The sequence below is a fragment of the Symphodus melops genome (genome assembly GCF_947650265.1).
Source record: "Symphodus melops genome assembly, chromosome: 2".
Taxonomy (NCBI): Eukaryota; Metazoa; Chordata; class Actinopteri; order Labriformes; family Labridae; genus Symphodus; species Symphodus melops.
The window spans coordinates 18538207-18562045 of record NC_136692.1 but is presented as its reverse complement, the minus strand read 5'-3'; the positions used below and the strand labels follow the sequence as shown (position 1 = coordinate 18562045).

The window sequence follows — 23839 nt, the reverse complement described above, 5'->3', positions numbered from 1 at the left end:
TGTAAGTGTAGGATGGGGTGGGTGTACGGCAGTGGGAGTGTTTGTCGCAGAAGGAGTGAGATAATTGTGGAGCCTTTTTTTCTTTCCTCTCTCTCTCTCTCTCTCTCTCTCTCTTTCTCTCTCTCTCTCTCTGACTTTTGCCACTCCACAATTGTTAGATTTTGTTGAACAGATGTGAGTGACTCCACCGTGGCTCTTGGACACACAAATACACAAACGTATAGAAGCAGAGCAGAGCTTGAAGGGTCCATTACATTTTTGGGGGTCACTGGTTGTTACAAGTTCAGTAACGTAGAATAAGAAGAGGTGAGAAAAGAGTTTCCACTTAAAATAAGGGGATTTGCTGGGCTCTGCTGCGTCTTGTATTGTTTCTTTAATTTCTCCATGATGCTTTTATTTCGTAAGGAGAAGCGTATAAAACATCCATTGCCTCACTCACACTCAAGCCTGTTACAATTGTTTTGACCTAAGAAGTCATTTACTTTTTTGGTTGAATTTTTCAATTCCTTGAAAACATAAGCAAATGTTTATGACTCATCCTGTAACTGGGGATTTACACTCAGTGGAATAAAACACCACTGTTTCACTAGTTTGTAGGCATCTAAAGATTCATTGTGATTAATCGATTCGGTTCTCCGAAAAATTAATCGCAATGATATTGTGAGCGTCAGCAGCTTATAGAGCAGAGGCGGTTGGCAGCATTTTGACTTCCCCGGGACAGGAAATAAAAGAGGCGAGAAGATAAAAGACTAGATAAAAACTGTGTGCAAGTGTTGTAAGAAGACAGGAAAGTACACAAATGGCACAATCAACATGATGCAGCTTCAACACCACAATGAGAAGCTCCAATCACCTCCTCTTATTGAGAGAGAAAAAAAAAAAACATTAAAGTGCCAAACCACCACACTGACAAGCGGGTTTGCAGCCCCTAAAGGAATCTCTTTCTGTCCTAATTTGCCTTCAGTCTTATTTGGCAAAGTTAATCATGAAAGGATTGATTGTGAACCCGGTGTCGCGAATCGTATCGCGAGTTTAGTGAATCATTACATCCATAATAATTTGCAAGAACAATTAGAAGTAATGCAAAGTATTGATATGTTGTGCTTTTAGTTGAACGGGTGTGTAACATTTCCTGACAAAGCTTGTCCTTCTTCATTTGTGCTTACGCATACTCCAAGGAAGTTCTGACTTTGTTCTCAAATTTGTGCGTACGCATTTTTTGTGAATGAAGCCTGTTGTGTTTTAAAAAATGCCTTATTCTGATTGGATAGTTTCTTTTGGAAAGGGAGGGTCTAGATGGCTCTATCAAAGTTGTTTTCTTGCCCAGGGCTGCTTTTAGGTGTAACTCTGTACAGCTCAGCTCACACTTATGGTTTCTCGACACTTGAAATCAAGTCAGCATAGAAATGGTTAATGGTTTTATGCTCTTATTTCTACACTAGAAAGCTCCAATGTTAGCATCATATAACTGAGTGTCATATGATTGAATTAGCAATAATTGATTTGTTTTGAATATGAATCCCTCTTCTTTGGTTCAAAACATAAGCTTAGATATTCCAACAAGTCATGATATGTTTAATGTGAACCATGCTTCGGCACTGTAACCACTTAGACAAACGAGTGTCATTGGCTTTTATTTATTCTTTTGTTGAAATTGTGTTTTAAAAAAAAAAAAAGAAAGAAGAGATTTAATGTTTCTTTTAAGAAGAGACAATGCTGATCAAACTTTGAGGGCGTCTTTTTCTGCTTCTGCAGCACTTTCTTGTTCCAGCTGGTCCTGCTGAAGGAGACACATTCCCAGACCCCCACAATGCCCTGGGGCTTTGGGGTCATGATAGATGTGGGGGGCAGGGGTTCAATAGGAAACTCCCCAGAGACGTAGAGTAGGGGGTAGATTTTGTTGACAAGAAAAGGGGGCGGGGGGGGGGGGGTCTTTAAAACTGGCCACGTTTACATGTACACAACAAACCAGGTAGCTGGGTCATGTTAGGTTACGACAGGAAGGTACACAACATGTTTGCTTACGCTTCATTAACATACTGTGACAACTACCCTCCAAACCCGACAGGCACGGTTGCACCTAAAGAATGGTGAATACTTCTAAAATAACATCGCACCGCTCAGGACCACTGCAAGTCCAAAACGATTACAAAGAGGATCATTTGAACAAAACTGGAGGAATTTGGATGAAAGCTATTTGAAAGGAACTTCAGAGCCATTTAACTGTCCATTTAAAACGCTGGATTGATTTAGATTACTTCAGGGGAGGGGAAATGTGCAACGTGATGCTTATTTAGGGAAACCAACAAATAAAATGGGCAGATCACTTTGAGTTGACCCAGATTGGGTGCCGGGTCAGAAATACTTCAACAGAAGGACACCCCCAATTTGATCAGCCTTTCTTTCAGACAGACTTCACACTACCAGTAAACAAGGATTCACTACACCAGTGTTGACAGTAAAGATTTACGAGTGACACGTTGCAGTAATAAAATTACTTTTACTAGTAACCAGTAGTGTATGAAATTCTAGTTATAACATTACAGTTACTGACTCAAAAAATAACTTGTTCCAACCTTCCTGTTGTTCTTATTACCCCACTGCTGCTTTCAAATGCAACAATTCACAGATTCATTTTGCATCAGGGTTGCCGGGTACACGGTTTCCTGCGGGATTAGGCCTATTTTTTTTTTAGGTGCTGCTGCGGGTAATCCCTTTTTTTGGCCGATGGGCTTGTTTTATCAAATGTTGTCACACATACCTGGCAACCCTGCCTCACTTGGAAGATGAAAGTGCGCACATTTACATTCAGTGGCTGGAAATATTCCCATTACTTAATTTAGTTGAGAGGAAGGATGACGAGAAAGATCTTTGTCAGAGAAATGGTCAATTTTGTCTCGGTACTAGGACTATTTCTACTGCAAAAAGCAGAACCTCAAACCTCCTAAAGCACATTACAACGGCAGCACAACAACGTGAAGCTATAAACAGGTTAGCAAAAAGCTTTTTTGGGGGGCATCAGCTGGAGTATCGCACCCTCTCTGGTTATTAGAGCTGCAGCTAACAATCTTTTTAATGGCCAATTACGTCACAGGAATGAATGAATCTTCTGTATTAAATCTTGTATTTATTGATAAAGAATGCTCATCGCTCTTTACCAAGAAAGCAGCAAATCCATTCCTAAAAGCTGGAAGCAGTGTTTTTTTTTTTTTTTCACATCTTCATGGAAGTCTGCCTGAAAGAAATCATTAATCGACTGATGATCTCACTGATTAATCCTTGTAGATACTTCTACTGTTGTTAAGATCTTACCCACCTGCCTCAGTCTGAAGTCACACGCCCACTCTGGTAGAGATACAGTCTCTTCAGATTTGATATTTTGTTTGTAAACTATGATTATTGTAGAAGTTATACTTAAGGAATCTACTCTCTTTATTATTAGTTGTAGGATGTACAAAAGGCTTTTTTGACCTCATACGACCTTCAAATACAGATTAGTACGGCAGTGTTTTGTAATGTTACACCGATTGTGATCATGTAGTTTGGAGGCTTTGAACAGCACATAGAGAGGCTTACAATATGACGGATGTGTTTAATGTCTTTGTCCTAACATAGAAGGTCAGGCTCTTTCCTTTGTTCATTGTGACTAGGCGGCTTCATGTGGGACATCCTCTGGTCCACCTGATCTGTGCCTCTTTCTCTTTTCTCCACCTTCACTCCTTTTTCCTCCCTTTCGCTCTCTCTTTTCTCTCTCGCACTCTATGAAGCTGAAAATTGACTCTGAACCCAAAACTCCAGGGATTGGACACTTTCAAGGTGAGACAATGTAGAGACAAAGATGGAATGAGAGACCTTAAGGAAGGAAGCGGCACGATAAAGTGGAAGCAGAGAGGTGAAAGAAAATGTGGAGAGGTCAACACAGAAAGTTAAAGCACAGGGGGATGTATGTATAGGAAGTTAAAATGAGTTATAAGAGTTGAGTAAAAAACTGAGAAGTAGTTTATTTTCTTTAGTATAAACACCGGAGAAAAAGGAGGACGAATTTAAGCATATAAGAATTTATTGTTTATATTGTTAAGAGGATACATTAGCCTACTTTTTTAGGCTTTTTTCTAGGAACATTTTAATCACACTCACACATTCATGAGTGTAACTCATCTGGCTTCAGGCTAGAGAACTGTATACTACCTTACACAGTTGTCTTCTTCACAGATGCGTCATAAATATATAGAAAGTTAGAGGAAGGAAAGCGAGTAGGGAGGAAGTGCAGAGAAAGGAAGATGAAAGAGGTGGAGGGGTCAGAGCGCAGCTTTCTTCTCTCCGAGTTGTTGTTGTGAAACTCTGCGTGTCGAGTTACTGGTACTGTGAGGCCTCTGGGGGGACATCACTCACTGCCTGCTCCACAACACGCACACACACAAACAGGCACTGTATGTGCTACAAGCATGTGTGGCTTTCAACTCATATTCATGTAATGTGTGCTTTTGTGATAATTGTCAATTATTTTACTTTACAAACACAAACAATCTTCTTTCTTTTTTTCTGCCCAAAATGAGATAGACCCAGCAACATATCACACACACACACACACACACACACACACACACACACACACACACACACACACACACACACACACACACACACACACACACACACACACACAGGCAAAAAGGATTACCCATGTTGGATGACTGTCATGTGATTGGTTTTAGTGTGGCTCACAAGCAAAGTGGTGAAATGCAACAAAAAGTATTGGAAAAGCAAAAGTTAAAGCAGTGTCTGTTATACTGTAGATATAGTTGAATGGTTAGATGGATTTTTTAAAGCATTTTCTCACTTAAACCTTGATAACTGGTTGACCATAGTCTGGTGAAAACCTGGGCGTACTCTCAGTAGCATCACACATTGGTTTCAGACGTTGCGTTTTGAAGCCCAACAATGGTGCTCTCCATATTAAAAGTATTGTCTCAACTAACTTTTGGTCAACCTAGAATTCGGCAGCTCCTGGCAGAGCTCATTAAGCTTTGACCTTTGACCTAAATTAAATCAGAACACCATATTTATAATAAAAGTTCATCTTCTGCAAAGTTTGTAACAATAGAGCTATTCACACCTAAACTCCAGTCTGTAAACATGTTCGCTCTCTGCTGTGAAAGTGGACATTTGACCTTGGATGTTAAAGGGTTTTCAGGGGTTGTTGCAGACAACCTAAAATGGACATTCAAGGTGCTAGAGTTTGGTTTTCTTGCACCTTTGCAATGGCTTATTTTTTCCAGAGGTTGCCGGTAACCTCTTTTTATTCCCGGTCCAACTGTTGTTGAGAAGAGGAACCCCTGGAAATAATTTGGCTAACATTTAAGTGCTTGTTACTGTGAAACATGAACACTGACAGAATACAAACCTAACAAATTGAGCTCATTAGCCACACACTATCTTCATTAGAGAACTTCACAAACGTAGCGTAACGTTCGTGTGAAACAGCATTGTTGTTTCTCCGAGCCCTCTAACCCCGCTGATAAAAATCAACCTTTTTTTATGAGTCAAAAGTTAGAGGAAAGTCACCCAGACAGGTTTTTCATTCATGTAAAAAAAATACTTTCAAGTAAACATCAGTATGAGGAGGGGGAGAAAACCAAGACATAGTAAGAGGAAGCCTTTGGCGGAGGAAGGAAATGAAACTAAACAAGAGGAAGTGATAGAAATATGGAGCATAATTATTATGTCTCAAGGGCTCCATGTTAGCTTGACCTTTCGGGTAATGTTTTGAACTCTCTGCTTCAGTCTCTATGTTTGTCTCTCATCTTCCCTCTTAGTATCTCTTCCTCTGCGCTCTTATCTTCACTTCAGCTTTTATTCAAACTCCCACTGCTTTTGAGTCTCGATTTTTCTGCCCGTACTGTGGTGTGAAACATCATCAATATTTGAGATGTGAAACCTTGATAGAGTATCTCATGCTGTGCATTACTTTCGTCTTCCCCTCCCCTTCCTTATCTCTTTGGCTGGTCGAGGTTCCCAGGGCAGAAAGTCTTTTCTTTGAGGGTTTTGAAAGTCGCAAAGGCATGAGGTCACACAATTGGAAGATCATGCATCTGATGTAGGACAGCTGGATAAGCCGGGAATCCCAACACAGTGATACATGTTTGCATCTATACGTATGCCAGATAGTCTGCAACCAACTATTATTTTCACGATTGATTTTATATGCTGGTGACTTCCTCGAACAAATTATGAATTACTGTTTTATGTGCCTTGATTTCCACCTCGCTCGTAAATATGGGGTTGTGGCTGGGCGGTGTTGAGAAAGCTCTTCAGGCATTTTCTCACTCTGACAGAGCAGGCAGAGTCTACGAGAATCTCGGATCTGTGTGGTGTGTGCGGTTCTGTTTATTATTAAAGGCAGTAATTTAACATGACAATCCTGTGGCCATAACACTTGTGTGAATCTGTCAGTCATGCACAGTGTAGCGCTGACGCTGTAATGTGAATATGCTTCACAGAGAGGAAAAGGAAGTGTTGGCTCATCTTCAGGGCTGAGTTTTCCCACAGAGTCAACTGTTGACGAGGAGCACTACACTGTCCTGCCATGCATGAAGCTCGACCCCACCCTAACATGTGCTCGCCTGCTGGTCAGTCTGCAGCTATGTGTGGGTATGTGTGTGCGCGTGTGCTCTGTGCAAGGAGGGGTCAGTGGTAGAGAGAGAACAATACAGACCAGATGGCCAGTCTCTTTCTCCACCTGCTTCAGGCCTCTTTGTCCTTTCGCTCTCTCTCCTTCTCTGAACCATTTCACGAACCTTCATTTCTCCCACCGCTTCCTTTTTAATATTTACACACATGTTCAATGTTTGCGTTGCCTTGAGCTCTTAAACACACGCACATCTTTTCACCTTCCAGGTAAGTACGTTTTATTTAGCTGAAGCTTGTGAGTGTCAACAAGGGATTTACTTCACTTTCAGATTAAACAAAGAGTTCCGGTTCATTTTTTATAATGCACTATTTGCAAATGCATACAGGCAGTGTATGTATAAATCCAGCATGGCCAAGCCCAGACATGTTGCACATGACGTATAAAAGAACCAGCGGGCTTCATCTTGATCAGCCGCTGACGGTTAAAAAAATGTAGAAGGGGTGTGGTAGTGTGTGCGAGGACAATAGGAATAAGGACTTTTTCTGTTGGACGTCTACAAACTCTGGACATGCACAAGCAATGGATCTGTGCACGAGAAGCATCATAACGTCTGATGTCGCAGTACTTTAGGCAAACGAGGTCAAAGGAACTCTGATTTAAAATGTAAAGCTCCTTTTATTCAGTTTTCTTCTTGGCTTATTTGAAATCTAAAAACAAAATGTGCTGACATTGACCGAACATAATACAAGGTTTAGGGGACAATCCTAAACCATCCAAGCTCTAACAACAAACGTTGTCCTCTTTGTGATAAGACCTTGGCCTGACGGTGAGGGCAACGACCAGATAAAGCCTTGACCACACACGAAAAGGAACATATGTCTGCCATTCAACACGCACAAACACACACCTCCTTCTCCTGAAAGGGCTCTTGCTGTATTCATGCACACAAAGAGAACATCCCTGCAGGCATAAATCAAGCTGCACAATATTCCTTTTATTAAACTCATAATGGAGAAATTGTTAAAAGCACCCGTGATGTTTGTCCCCCTCCAAGTGGACAACTTTATCTTTAGCTGTTCGTCCATTGGCTGAACGAGTTCATTGTGAAGGAAACAGAATAAAATACAGTGACATTTAAAAAACATAAAACCAGCTCATTGTCCGCACATTGTAGCATCTTTTGATTACCAATAACACGTTTCACCGTCACTCTCATTTTGTACCTGTTCTATGAATAGGTTTTTTATTGATTAGATCTACAAACATTTTCTTTAGATATGTTGTAATAGATTTGAAAACAACTGTACCCTTCTTCAGTCTTGTTAGCTGCACTTGCGTTAGCTGCACTTGCGTTAGCTGCACTTGCCTCTATGTGAAGTTTTATACACACGTTTTTACAAGGAACGTTTTTTGAGAGGGCCACTTGTGCATCCCTTTTAGCATGCGAGTCGTCTTAAACAATGGTCAGGTCAAGTGTGCTTATTAACACTTCAAACACATTTATTGTTTCAACTTTGACCAAAAGACGTCAATCACTGATGAAAGACGAAAATGAAAACAAGAACTGCAAGTCTCTCCTCCTTAAAAGCGTCCAGGAAGCCTCTCACTGCAGATTAAGAGCATGGTTAAGTCATAACTAATGCTGCAGAATGTTAATCACATTAGATTTGGTAGCAAAGTCTGTTGTACATAACACAGGATTTATGTATTTTGTTAAAAGCGCTCAATCCTGCTGCAGTGTGCCTTCAATTTGAGTCAATCAAACAAGCTGCAGTTGTTCAGAAATGGGAAGTTTTAGTGTTACTGCTTTGTGTTATGAACGTCTGGTGTTTATTAGCAAGTGCCTTATCTGTTACAGTAGGACTAATCAAACTAATCAGCTACTGTTCTATGTTTAAATTATAGGTGTGTTTTTTTTTTAACAGTGTGGTTAACAATCCCAATTTGACCATGATTTGTTTTCATGTTGATTTTTGAAACTGTCTTGCAAGTTACTGACCGAAACGATCTATTTTAGTGTTCATCACACTTTAAATACGTTCAGCTATGTCGTCTTCATTTCAGGAAATCGTCTAACAAATGAACTACTGTATGAGTAAATAAGAACAATGCTACGTGTGATATCTCAGTTCGATTGTTCCCTCTTTCTTTGTCTCCCATCGTTCTGTCCACACGAAACAAAGACAACCCCCCCTTCATTCAAACTCCTCTTTTTGATGTTTGTGCCTCTGTCGTTGTGCCAGTATCCTTGTGTAACTATCTCTCTCTCAAACACAAACACTCACATATGCCTTCCTCCTCTTGTGCTGGCATTGACTGAATAGCATATTGCCTCTGGTTGGTTGATTAAGGGACCCTCCTCTCTACGCTCGGTTCCACTGGAGACAGGAAGACATTGTTGTTTTCTTGTTATTTAGCTTTTTGTTGGGGAAAAATTGCAGTGAAAGTAAAGACAGAAGTCTGTATGTATGATGTGAAATAAAGTGGACAAACTGCTCGAAAAGTGTTTCAACTCCATTATTTTATTTCCCTTTCTGTGATGATTTTTTATGAATGAGTATTTTACTTTAAAATAATTTATCAAAGTATTTTAGAGCCACTGGAGTGAATCTCCAATAGCCTTCCAGTCATTGGTAATAGTGGTACAATTTACTGAATGGTAAGCAGCTAGAAAGTATCCATGGGATTTGTTTGAATTGTATGCGGTTCATCTTGTGAATAAATCATATACGTTTTTCAGCCATCAATTCAGTCACATTCACACAAAGCGTTACTAGTGTTTCTTATTGTCGTCTTTTAGACAGGAGTGTACAGAATATATATTCAGCCTATCAAGCCTAAAAGAAACTCCTTCTCAATCCATGTGTCATTTTTTGGCATGAACGCAAATGTCTTTTTCTGTCTATTTCAGGAACCATCCGTCCGGTGCGGAGGACTTTTTACGACCCAGCCTCGGCCCCGGGTCAGGGCTGGCAGTGGGAGTGGGAAAATGATGCGGGTACGTGGACGCCCTACGACATGGAGGTGGCCATCGCGATCGAGAGTGCCCACAACCGCCAGCAGCCCTGCCTTGACCTAACCCCACTCGGCTTCTGCTACCTCATTGATTTTCAGAACATGACACAGGTGTTTACACATCTCTCTCTCTCTCTCTCTCTCTTTGTACGTCTTGCCATTTATGTATGAAGGGGGAAAAGTTTATTTGTATAGTTGAATCATGTTCCATTTTAGAGATTAGCGGATCGACCGACTGGTGACCAGAAGCGATTGATGTTATCAAGGTTAATAAGCTGTTTGGTTAAATGTTGTTTAATATTGTTGCTATTGTTTGTACTGAGCTTGGACTTCACTTCTTTTGATAACTGACAGCTGTTAACCAAGTTAGAGCTTTAAGTTATTGCACAGACTCTACTTTTAAGTATGATATACTGACAGCCACCAGCTGCACGACAAACAACGTTTTCCTCATTCATAAGTTTGATCTGGCTTCGAAAAAAACTTCAGGCTCGTGTGTCTTCATGACAAAGAACGAGTTGGTCAAAATAGAAAATCTGAGCTATCAGACTGTACATTACAGTCTGAGTGATCAGTCAGCTCAGTGTCTCTCAGTTCAGTGTGAAAAAAAAAGTGGAGCTTTTCAACCATTTTATGGATTAACAAATAACTAGAAGTAAACTTCTTTTTTAATGTCCTGCTGCAGGTTAACAGACAGAGCCAGAGGTGTCGCAGGCTGCAGAGACGAGCAGACGTAGCCTACCCTTTAGTTTCTGGTCCTCTCCCACTGCCTAAAGGAGGAGTCATAGGAGGAGGCGGAGGTCTAACAGGAGCCCTGCTGGGTGTTGGGGTTTCAGGGTCCAGTATGGGAATTGGAAACTCTCTCTACTCCAATGGGGGTTTACCAGTGCCTGGACTAGGCCAGCCTTGTTCCTGCCAGCAGTGCATGCTGGTCCTTAGTGTGAAGACCAACACAGGTGGTGTAGGGGGAGGAGGCACAGGTATTCAGACTCTAGGTAGAAGATCTTTAACCATGCAGCGTCCTAAGAACACTGCATCTTTCTCATCCAAACCTCTGAGTCCGTCTAAATCCGCCACTCTTGGACGAGGGCAGCAGCAGAACTCCAACTCCAACTCCAACTACTACCAGACGCTGCCGCACGGACTCGCCATCTCCAGAAATATCTCCTCCCCGAGAAGGAACGCCCAGCTCTTTGCTCAGTCACTCGCCGCCCTCACTGCTGGCACCTCATCTCTCGGCATCTCCTCGTCTACTAACAGGCCGCCGCCACCATCCCTCCCACCCCCTCAGCCGCCATCATCGAACCCGAGTCAGAACCCTCCGTCCATCCCACCAAAACGCTCCGCATCTTCAGCAAGCGAGTCAGTGCCAACTGCTACATTAGTAACCCCAGCGAACAGTGTGACCACGCCCCCCTCGCCCGTGCCCTCTCCCTCGCCGATGGTGATGAAGCCACAGCGCAGCGCGTCTTCCGCAGCAACAGTGTGCCATGCCCCATTGCCACAGAGGTCTAGTCTATCCGGGTTGAGCAGACCAGCGTTACAGAGGATAGCGATGGCTCAGTCCAGGGCGCTCATAGCATCAGGGTGAGTCAACCAAACACTTAAACACCCAAACCAATTCCTCTGACTGTGGAAGAACGCACACACACACCCATGCACACTCACACAACAGCACCATTAGGTTCAGTAATAACCTTTTATAACTCTTTGAAGATGATCATGTTGCACGTAACGGTCGCATTAGTAACCAGACCTGCAGCCAAACAGGATTTTGACCGTGGTAGATCGGTTTAGGCTGTTAAATTTGAGGGTTTCAGAACTGGTTCCTTTGGTTCAGTTCTTTCTGCAGGCACATATGCAGCCACCTACTTATTAAGAAGAATACAATAACACAACCGTGAAGTTGCTTAAATAACCATATGGGATTTTTTTTTCTGGTTAGGTGTCTGGAATTGAAGTTACGAGAGAAACGAGCTGAGCCAAAGCTAGCAGCAGCTGTGCTTGATTCTGTTGTTTGACTGGTTTTTATCCCTGCTCTGTGTGTGTAAGAGTTCCTTTTGGCACCAACGGGTAATTTAAAGGATCAGTTGACAGCCTTTCATTCTTTATCCTGCTTGGTTTTGTACTGAATGACACAGCAAAAACCTAAATTTCAGGGCTCTGATTGACAGAGTGCAAGTTGACGTGAGACCTCCTCCTACTGATGTTTTCAATTGCCAACTTTGTGAGGCAGCCCTGAAAGCTCACATATTGTTTATCTTTGGTGGGGTTGTAAACTCTCCTTGTAAAGAAAAACATCATATTTACTCAGACAAAGGAAGAATAATGAAACCCATGTCTTTATTTGGTCTCAGTATAAAGAAAGATGAGCATACACTTTTGGTAACCACTCTTATTTTGAAGAATAACTATATCCACATGAAAGCTTACTGCACTCACTTATTGTCATTACTTACTGACTGTGGAAGCCGTTTAATTCACTGCAAACTGCTCGTGTTTTTTGTTTTTTTTAATAAACTTGCTACTGAACAATAATTTGCATCTCATGCTATCACAACCTGGAGTGGTGTGTGCATAGTTTCCCACACTGTGCAGTCCTGTGTCAATCAAAAAAACAAGTATTTGATCTGCACAGACAAGCATCTGTACAATGTTGATAAAAGCTCATCAGCTCATTACATTTTTCCCATGGCCACTTGCATGTTCAAACGTGCAAACACTCACACTACAAAGAAGGCCTGTGCATGCAAGGCTGAATACATATACACATTCCAATAAGGATAAATACATCCTGCAATACGCCAACCAGGAGTTAGTGTAATGACTCATGCACTGACTGGAAAGAAAAGGACTTCCGAGGTGTGACATGTCAGATTCACGTTCATATGTTGGACATTGGTGTTCTGGGTCCGTGATTCTAGTCGCAGACCCTTCAGTGTAAAGTGCTTATTTCTTGAATAAAATGGCTCTAACTAGATGTGGAAGACATGTTGTAAGACGTGCAGGCAGATTCACTGGCAGAGGAATGCAAAGAAGAATTTTAAATGCCAAGGCAAACAAAACAAAGTTTTAGCTTCCCTGCATTTTATTTGTGATTTGTTGGAACTTCTAGCAAACACTATGGTTGACCTGAAAGTTAAAACTGTTTACCCACTTTATGAAGGGTAACATTGAATAAACACAAAGAATCTCTGGGAAAACAGAAGCAGACTTTAGATTCAAATGACCTTGAAGTTGTTTACTCGGATTCCTGTGTGTGCGTGTTGTTACTGTGAGTCAAAAGTCAGCAGCGTCCTCTGTGAGTCGTCCATCTGTGAGGTGGCATCTGTAGAACGGGGGATTTTGGAGGGGGGGGTGGAGGCCACACGGGTCGTCCGTACCTCCCTCCATCTCTTGAATTCGAAAACAGTGTTGAAATCATGAAGCAAATATAACTTGCTAAATTATAAGAAAATTAACATAACAAATTATTAATGTGCTGTATGACCACATAGGACAAGAAGCAGATTTAAGACTACCTGTATTTACATTCTTATTCTTACTTATATTCGTAGAAGAATTTAGAATGAAATCTCGTTTTTTTTCTTTTGAATTTGTATTTGCAAAACGTAATATATTTCTTTTTGATTTTAATGTCAGATATGCCTTTAGAGCTCAAATAATCCATTTTTGGTCTTATAAAAATGATGGTGAGATGCCAAAACAAGACAGGACATTCTGTCATCTTATTGCTGTAACCCAATTTTGTAAAAGCTTCAAATTGCTGTTCAATTCAGGTCGGCGCGTCCGTGTATTCTCTTCTTTCTTCCTCTTTATGTTTGCTACCCCGACAGTGTGAGCAGAAAACAAAAACACATATGAGCAGCTTAGTTGATTGGTTGCAGATGACAAAGAAAGCGGCTGGTGGTGACTGAGCTTTACAAGAAAAATCACAGCTTTGACGTGAAATTACACCAGATAGGATTTAGTTCAGTGTCATATGAAGATGTACCGCCCTGATGGTCTCCTCAGAATGGAACCTACCGACCTTGATGGTCCCCTTGAGGTCAATAATGTATTATTTGTATGTTTTATAAGAAGGTACCCTCTCTCTCCGTGGGCAAGTTAGCTTCATTTGAGCTCATTTAACGTGGAGAGTCCAAAATCAGGACGGACGCCTAAAAGTTGACTTTTCGGCTGATGCGTCTAGAAAGCAGATTGATAAGTGAAGGTATACCCCTCTTCTACAACCAGTAAAAAGAGACAAAACCGTTTTTTTAGTAGATATCAGTAAGAATCAGTGTCCAGCTAACCGTCAGTACTTTCCTATACATTTTTCAATAAAAGAATAAGACTCACATTGATTGATTCTGAACTTTGGTTTTATTCCTGACAAAAATGTAAACAATGAAGTGTAGTATTCAACAGCCTACTCTGATGTCAGTGTTTTGCATGCTGCTGTGCTACTTATTAGCCTTTAGCAATCTCTGGGAACTTCTTTTATGACGTAACACTTTCAAATTCAAATCCTGTTCAGATTTATTTGTTTTCATTTCCAGCGTTGTGTTTCTAAACACTCCAACAGAGGAGAGGACAGTTCTGCTTATAACACACAGATCCTGGTTTTAATCAGTTTGCGGTCACACAATTTAAGCACTCAGAATGTTAACTGAAAATGATAGTGCTTTTCCTACGTTTCATGATTACAAAGAGCGGTAATTGAAGCTATTTCATGAAAGCTTAGTTTCATTTGTCGATTGGACTGTTTCAGGTTTCCTTCATTGAATAAAAACAAAAAAACGACACAGGATATAATGTGTTCAAAGTTTGAATTTAGAACCAGAGTCTTCGAAAAGATAGATTTGTAAAGTGAATGCAAGGTTAGATGGTTTGGAGATGTAGATTTTTTTTTTTTTTTGGGCCATACCCCCTCCCTCCTTTCCCCATAGCATGTTGCAGATCTAGCGCCCCCCCCCCCCCATCCCTTCTCCTCTGGCCTCTCTCCTCTCCTCTTTTCCCTCCTCCTCCTCTCGTCGCGTCTCAGCAGTCTGGGCCCCTCAGAGCCTCATTGTTGGTCTCCACAGTAACCTTTGTTGGATTAGCCAAGCCTGGGCTGCATTAGCAGCACAATGCTGAGCCTCCTCTCGTTTTCTCTGCTTTCCCTCTCCTTCCCCCTCTCTTCCATCAGTCCTGTCCGTGCTCTTTTCCAACATTTTCTCTCTTCTTTTTCGTTTTCACAACTTCTTACAGTTTTTCCTCTCTTGTTCTGCCTTCTTTCATTAAGCTGAAGGGTTTTTAGATAATTCAACATGACTCTTCCAGTTTGCAAAGATGCTTCACTTTACTCATCTTCTTTATAACTGTGGTCGGTTTGTTTATAGTTTGGTTGATTACCTCTTTATTTAGGGCTCAGTGCTGATCTAATTTCATAACTGGAATATTTTGAAGATTGGGCTGGGGGGTGGGGAGGTAAACAATGGTGCTGGTCCATTCGACATTGTCACTTCCTCCAGACAGTCCCAGTTCATAAGAGGGGAGGGGTGTGCCTGTCTGTGTGTGTGTGTGTGTGTGTGTGTGTGTCTATATACATGTGTGCAGACAGTCTCAGACAGCACCCAAGACGAAGGCTCATGGGAACAGGGCTGGTGGGGGTACAAGACAAAGAAACGAGTCAGCAAACTGTCAAAGATTGATCACACAGTGGTGTTAGAAATCAGGCCAACACCAAGGAGAGAGAGAGGGAGGTGACACACGCACACACACACACACACACACAGACACACACATTGTCCTTCACGCTCACCCTCAAGGTAAATATTGACAATCCCAAGGGGAGATGGAGTAAAGAAGAATTTTCTCTCTCTCTCTCTCTCTCTCTCTCTCTCTCTCTCTCTCTCTCTCTCTCTCTCTCTCTCTCTCTCTCTCTCTCTCTCTCTCTCTCTCTCTCTCTCTCTCTCTCTCTCTCTCTCTCTCTCTCTCTCTCTCTCTCTCTCTCTCTCTCTCTCTCTCTCTCTCTCTCTCTCTGGTGGGGGATTGTAGGAATGAGACAAAGGAGATAAATGTGTGGGGGGATTTTGGGTGTAGGGGGTTGCACAGACAGCATATTGAGGAAATTCTAGCAAAGGGGGGGGGTGGGGGGGCAGACTTTAATAAGGAAGGAGAGAGAGTCAGTGTGTTGACACCTGTTAAGATCACCAACAGGTGGCTGCTTTGTTTTACCATATGTGGCCCATAGAGGGAGCTGTAAGCACAGAAAGAGAAAATCATCCCATCAGACATACAGTCTAAGAATCCATCACCACCCATAAACTAAGAGCCTTAAATGTTGGGGGAGCTTGAAGGTCTCAGAAGGTTGAGAGAACACACAGCTGCTTTGATGGAAAGATTTGGCTTCAACAAAAGAACTTTCTGTGACATTTTGTGTCTTTTCTTTCTGCGTAGAGGCTGATAAAACAGACATCATGGTTCTTTTAGGCCATATTGTCATGTTAGCAAACATTTACTCTGATTGTAAAGAATCAGTTCTGCGTGTCTGAATCTTTTTACCGCACAAACTAATCCCAATATAAATAATGATGATTGTTTTTGTCTTGAATTGTTCAAGCTAGAAGCAAGAGGCACTATCAAATAATGGAAAGCAAATCTAACTGAAAAAAAACCATACATAGACACAAAATCAAAAAGCAATATAAACAATATTTCAGACTAAATAGTAAAAAATGATCTAAACTAATATATAGGGATGTATATAGCCTGTCGGCATTAAACTTTTTTCTGCTTCTACAAACACTTTTCTGTGACACCAACGAAACAGGGAAATTCTACTTTACAGATTATAAATGTGTGTGTGTCCATAGGAATGTGTGTGATGTTGCATGTGCAGCTTCGTGTGTGTGTGTGTGTGTGTGTGTGACAATATGCATGTGAGAATGTGTGGGAGTGTGTTATTGTCTGAGGGATCTAAATCAGTCCTGCTGATGTCCATCTGGGCCCCGGGGGAGTTAAAGAAGGAGCAGAAGGACGGAGGGAATGAGTGAGACAAAGCTGAGGGGAGTGTGTGATCGGGTGGGAAGCAGGCGGAGGGAAAGGAGGGCGGGCTTGAGGTCACAGTGGGTCAAGAGACTGGAGCGCGCACACACACACACACACACACACACACACGTTTTTCTATGGGATCTCCTGTTTAAAAAGGTCTCAGGCTTCTTCGTTTTTACTACTCTCGTTCACAGTTCTCACTTCCTCTGAAACTTCTTCTTCTGAGCCACATTTCAGAGGTGACACATCAGATACATCCACATGTAAACAAATAACTTAGTCATCACAAGTAATATTATTCATTTCTTAATATTAATGATTGATGGAAAGTACTGATGTGATTCCCGGTGTGGGTGTTGTTAGTCTGGAGGATAATTTACGATTTACACTAAGTTCATGTGATGGCCATCCCTTTAATCAATTTTTATTTGATTACTGAGGAAACCTGGTTTTATTTGAAATAAGAAAATGTCCCTTTAAAGTTATGTAAAACTGAAAAGTCATTTAATCTGCACTCTGTTTTTAACCCGCATGCAGCACATTTTCAATATTTACAAGCGAGTACACAAAAGACCTTTGGAAGTTTAGTTCTCCATTAAAAACAGATTCATTTATACATGACAGGTTTGTTCCATTTGTTCTTCATTATAAAGTGGATATTAATGCCTGAGGCCTGAACCACTGCCTGAATGCACTGCTGGAGCTAAAAAAAAAAATCCACATGTTCTGGTTCAGAACCTTGCTTCAGGAAATCAACATGTAAAGAAAAAAAAGAAAGTTTCATGTTCACAAAAGATAACATGCTGATTTCACAATTAAATCATCTGGTAGGAAAGGTAAACGTCCATCAAAAATAACATCAGGACTTTTTTTGATTCTTTTATTGTAATCAGTTTTTTTAACTGAATTAAATTGTATTAATGTGAAATCTGTTGTAATCAAACGTCACAACTTGTTTCAACATTTTATGTATTTTATGAAACACAGTTGCAAAGTTGTTAAACGGTGTGCGACAGACCAGTTATGTATGTCTAAACAAGTGTGAGTGTGTCATGCGTACATTATTGGGTCAGCTTAAAAGTGTGTTAACGAGCCACAAGAAGCTTATCCAGGATGAGACGTGACTCAACATCCCCCTGCTCTCCTTCACACATCATACTGTAAATACTTCCTTGCTAATGCAGCAGTCTATAAGATATTTATAGATTCATTGACTGACTACCAGAGACTAGTGCGTGGGGCTGTGCGCATGTGTGTGAGATCATTGGTCTCCAGCCTTCAATGATTAGATCCAGGGCAGATCTAATACAGGCAGCCTCTTGACAACAGAGCAGGCTGTCATCAGCCTTATCTTATAATTACGGGTAACTAAATCTTTATGTTTAAGATCTTAAACCACTTTGAGTGCATACGACAGCAGAACGCTTCTATTAATTCTTCTATTTATTGCACATTGCACGCATGCACAAGTTCACTTTTCTTATAATCTGGTTCTATACTCCATTTTATTTAACTTAATACTTTTGCACATTTAGGTTTATTAATGTAAATATTATTTATCTTTTTACATCTTTTTTACCTCTTTTTACCTTGTTTTATTTTATTTACCTTTTTCTTATCTACATTGCACCGTGGGGAGGGGGGAAACGTAATTTCGATTTCACTGTATGTCTGACATATTTTGGAATTGACAAATAAAGAACCTTGAACCTTGAACCTTGAACCTTAATCATTGATCTAATCTCATCACTGTAGATGTAAAACTTTGATGTGATTATAATGTGATGATGGCCACATTCAGCCATGCAGACTCACGGTCTGGTTGTTTGGAGATGGTTTATAACCTTAAAAGAGCCGAACACTTTGCTCCAGAGAAGGAGGGCTTTTATATGCAAATCACGTCGATGACAATGAAATGACAGTAGCAAGAAAAAGTAGGACGATTTGAATTGTGCCTTCGTAGAGGTTGACATGTCCGACTGCTCCTGCCGTCATCGGGCTTATCAGCCTGTTTTGTGTGCAAATCCAGATGGAAAGATGTGGCCCTTTGGTTTTGAAAAGTGATATCACCTGACCTTTAGTTGAAACATTGTGCTAATTAAAATATTTGTGGTATTGAGTGCGGTCAAAGGCTTGTGCCAGACTGAAACCTCTGAGTATGGAAAAAAACCAAACAAATCCCAGACAGATAACTGGGAGCTCAACAAATACTGGTAATGAAATGATGAAGAGTTTTATCTTACAGCCTTGACAGATTTCTTTTAGCACTCCTTCTTACTAAAAAAATGGAGTTCAAGTTTATTGAACTGCTTGTGTTACTGATAAATTGTCATTAACGGCCTTGACCTTATTTCAATTTAAAAAGTAAGGCGTTGACAGTAGCCAGTAGCCAATCCTCAGCCGAAGTTTAGCGCCACAGCCGTCACAGTATGCTGCTTGATCTGTTTTTAATACCGTTTTCTTACTTAACAGTTGTAGCTCATTTCTAGTTGAACTGAAACAACAGCTCCTTTTTCGCAAACAAACAAATGTGGACTTAACTCACGTACACAAACACACATCCCAGTGAGTCACTCACACGAGTGTCGCCACGTGTGGTTTAGAATAGTTCAGCGAAAGCAGCTTAGTGAATCGACAGAAAGCCTGTTAAAGTTAAACCAGCAACAGGAAACAACAGATCATTACTGAAGGGTTGTGTTAGCAGGTGTGTGATCACAGGGGTCAGCTGTGGGCCCCTTTGAGAGTTCACTCGAATGGGAGGCAGCCAGTCCAGCCGATTTTTATCTGACATTTTTTGGCTTCGATACAGCCACCAGACTTCCTCCACATGTGTTAGCAGTCATTTTAAAACCAGAAGACAAAGCCAACAATATTTTAGTGTTTTTTGAAGAGCCTCAGATTTATCAGTGTCGTCTCGGACTTACTACGTTGCTTCTGAGTTTCTGTGTTGGCACATTGAGTTCTGAACAGCTGTGTATTTTATTCTCACTGGTCCTCGCTTTAAAGGGTCGTCCTATTATTATTTAGAACAGCCTCCCTTTTCAGGGTTGTACAGGCACAAAAAAAAAAAAAATGTTGCTCCACTGGAGTGCTCAACCTTTGAAACAGGCTGTGGGTCAAAAAAATAAAGTATGTCCAATCAAAGTGCTAAATTTGTCATTGACAGCCTATGGGGATGTTTCTAATTGATTGACTACGTTACTGAAGCAAATCTACAAATCTAGACCTTTTAGTTTCAGAGTGAGAGCCTCATTTTAATCACTCACAACTTTGAGAAGGCACTCCTTAAAGTTTACAGACACCAGACTGCAGTGACAAAAACAAAATACTTTTAAACATCAAGAAATACAGGAGTTCCTGGTCTGCTTCTGCCATGTCCGTTCATTATGTGTTTGTTTGACTGAGAAAATAATTGTGTAAAATTGCCAAACATCAACTCGATAAAGTGATGGACGAGCAACCGCTGGTTCTGTGAGGTAAAAAAAGTGTTTTTGTGAATGGAGTCTGCTGGTTCGGATTGATGAAACAGATTTTAAAAATGTGATCTCACTTCAAATAAAATAAATATATATATATATACATATAGATAGATAGATAGAACTGGATGCAGTAAGTCTGTGTTTTTATTACTTTGAGATGACGATGAGGGGCTTTGTGACCGGGCAGGTAATCCCCAGTGAGCAGCTCTGTGACGTCCTTCTTTTTGAGCTCACTGAGTGGATAGGAACTCTGTGGATTAGCGCTCATAAACACAACACAACAAAGCTAGGGAGCGGTTGTTCATATACTCTCTGCATACTCAACAAGAACCGACTGTCTGACAGGGAGAGATCAAAGGAAGGATACATAGAAGAAATAAACAAACTGAATCTCACTGTTTTCAGTATTCAGTTTTTGCCTTTTTTCTGTCTTTCCTGGCTGTGACGTTTCACTTTGGAAATGACTGTCATCTGTTTTTCTAAGTGAGTATTTATGAGAGGAGTCTCTCTGGGACCTTAAACTGTGGAAAATACATTGAGCTAAATACGTGTTCTTCTTTTGGCAGCGTGCCCACTGTCCCAGTGAAGAACCTCAATGGATCCAGTCCTGTTCACCCTGCACTGGCTGGTAAGAAAACACACACATTCTGCTGTTCACTCGTAGACAAAGTTAAAACTTTGATGAGCGTCACAATAAACAAAGGAGGAAATTACTCACTTTCTGTCCGCTGTGTTTCAGGGATCACAGGTATCCTGATGAGTGCTGCTGCTTTGCCAGTGTGTCTGACACGACCTCCTAAACTCGTGCTGCATCCCCCGCCAGTCAGCAAAAGCGACATCAAACCCGTGCCAGGCTTTGGTCACTGCTGCAGGAAGACCACAAAGAAGCAGGCTCGCAAGGGTGAGCAGGAATTTGTGTTTGTCTATTTTAAAATCATGCCTCTGATTAAGCTTGCTTACATGATACACCAACAGGTGTGACATTCAATTTTAAAAACCTGCCCTTCTTCTGTTTCCTCTTTCTTCTGTCTGCAGGTAAAACTCCAGAGGAGGTGGTAAAGAAGTACCTGCAGAAAGTAAAAAGTCCACCAGAGGAGGTATGAACAATATATGAATCAGCAGCTCTTAAATTACGGTATCATGGCAGGATTATTTTACTGATAGTCTGATAATGTTATAGAAAGGATTCCCTCAGAGCATTGCCTTTTTGTCTGTAAGATGGATTGTTATGTTTGGTCATAAACCCTTTTTACATCACTTCTTGCAAAGGAACCAGACATGAACATGACATCTTTTGAACAGAACATGGGAGCTGTTGTCAACCTTTGTTTTTTTTTTAGTAATTGTGTATCCAACCAATAATTTCTTTGATCAAACTAATCATGTATTATACCAACATCACACAATATCACATTTAAAAAGAACTGAACAAGATTCCAATAGACGAGCAAACGACGTTCCCCGGTTAAGAATCATTGCTGTCAATGCGGTCTGGTCGCTTGTTTGTTAATAGAGGATAAAAGATTTTCAATCCATAAAGTGATACTTTAGTTTAATATGTTGTCAGAAACTGTGTTCACAATCTGAACTTGTCTGTGGCTAAAACGAGCATTTTAATCCCATGTCAAAACAGTTAGAAAAAGGTCATGATTTCAAAAGCACATTTATCATGTTTAGGGTTGGGGTTTATATTACATGAAGTTGGTTTCACAAATGGAGGGATAAAGTTTCATTTATTTTATTTTTTTTATCGTTCCTCATCTTGCCTAGGACTGTACAATCTGCATGGAGCCATTGGGGGGTCCGTCTGGATATAAGGGTCCGGGGGTGGGGCCTGTGTCTCGCGCGGAGTCGGTCGGCCGTCTAGCACAATGTGGACACCAGTACCATTTCCAGTGTCTGGTGGCCATGTATAATAATGGCAACAAGGACGGAAGGTAAGTCGGCCACAGAGAGACCATCCCACTTTATGTTCTCTCCAACCTGCAGCATTATGAGCGGCTCACTTATATTGAGCAAATGTCTCTTTAGTCTTCAGTGTCCCACCTGTAAAACCATCTACGGCGTGAAGACGGGCAACCAGCCGGCAGGGAAGATGGAGTATCACGTCATCCCTCACTCTCTCCCTGGGCATCCCGACTGCAAAACCGTACGCATCATCTACAACATACCACCAGGCATTCAGGTACTACAGAAGGACTGTGGTGTTGGTTTTATTCTCGTCTCTAATCATGCATGAAATGTGCAGATTTGATTACATAGTTCACTAGAAGACTTTCAAAAACTAAATTCTGACACTCTCTCACATAGAAGGTTTTTCAGTCACAGATACAAGATGATCAAAGTCTTGTTTTTTTACATAGCAGCCTTTGGTTTGCTGGCTCCTCTTTGGTGTTGAAGAGACATGGCTCCTATTGGTTGTTGAAAATGTTTCTCTCCGACCTGTACCTTCCCTCGAGTAAAGACTTAAACTCTTTTATTTGAAAATCAAGAACAGAAAACAAGAAAGGATGATTAGCACCTTAAACCAAACAATAGCTATGATGCTACAGTTTCCTCAACATTTGATGATTTTGTTCTACCATTGAATAAATAGCTGCGACAGTAAAAGAGCTTCCAATTGTATTTGGTCAAAAACTGTTCTTTAAACCTCCCCTTCTCATTACAGGGACCGGAGCATCCCAACCCAGGGAAGCCCTTTACTGCCAGAGGCTTTCCCCGACACTGCTACCTCCCAGACAGTGAGAAAGGACGCAAGGTATATAGATCTGTGCTCAACCATTTTTACCCTGATCAATGCTTTTGCTTATTATAATAGTGTTTTTGATTATTTCCAAAAATGTATCTTCAGGGTTACAGCCGATGCTAAACGTTTATAGTCAGTAAATCATAATCCCTCATGAAAGTAACATTTTGAGCTAAAAAGAGAAAAATGATTTCTCACCAAATTTCGCTAAATAAACACTAACTACATGTTGACCCACGAGAATATTAACTGCAGAAGCATGGATTTGTGTATTTTTTGAAAGCTTCCCTATGTTATTTGTTAAGTTTTTGAGATAGCAAAGAAAAACATTCAAAGCCTGAGTTGCTATTTATCCTTATTGTGACACCATTTATTGCAGAAGTGTGTAACTCTGACCCCTAGTGTTTAATATGGGTACTGTAGTCCTATTAGAGACAGCTGTCTTCCACAGCCCCCTCCTACCTGGAGTTGATCCTAGATTTTCAGAGAATTATGCAAATAAGAATTTCTGTTGCTGTGCACAGGATGAGTGTTTTCATAAGTTTCATACAGGTTTAAATATCTCTTTCTCCCGTCTGTAGGTACTGAGACTGCTCCTGGTAGCATGGGACCGCAGGTTGATCTTCTCAGTTGGTACTTCAAGTACGACAGGAGAGTCCGACACCGTCATCTGGAACGAGGTATGTAAACAAAAACTATATGAAGTAAGATATTTATTTATTTATTTATTGATAGCCAATGGGGAAATTCGAGCCTTGCAGCAGCAAAAGTAAAGATTCACAAAAGTCAAAAACTGAATAAATTAGTAACATAAATACAATTCCAAAAATAGTAGAGGGGGATATATACAGAGGACTATACATGATGGGGTGAGCTCAACAGGACAGTGAAGAAATGATGTGCAGTAAATGGCAGGTTAAAGTGAGCAGTGAAGATTTAAAGTGACATGTG

At 40.9% G+C, this 23839-nt stretch overlaps 1 protein-coding gene across 2 annotated transcripts in view; it reads left to right on the top strand.

Moving 5' to 3' along the window:
* LOC306842419 (E3 ubiquitin-protein ligase DTX4-like) overlaps positions 1-23839 on the top strand; it is a 31453-nt gene that overhangs the window by 4428 nt on the left and 3186 nt on the right. For both annotated transcript variants that reach the window (XM_079372672.1, XM_079372671.1), the window contains exons 3-11: positions 9543-9757; positions 10332-11233; positions 20709-20770; positions 20882-21043; positions 21178-21239; positions 21913-22079; positions 22174-22327; positions 22811-22900; positions 23470-23568. In XM_079372672.1, coding sequence (XP_079228798.1) covers positions 9543-9757; positions 10332-11233; positions 20709-20770; positions 20882-21043; positions 21178-21239; positions 21913-22079; positions 22174-22327; positions 22811-22900; positions 23470-23568 — 1913 coding nt within the window. The remainder of the gene's footprint in view (positions 1-9542; positions 9758-10331; positions 11234-20708; positions 20771-20881; positions 21044-21177; positions 21240-21912; positions 22080-22173; positions 22328-22810; positions 22901-23469; positions 23569-23839) is intronic.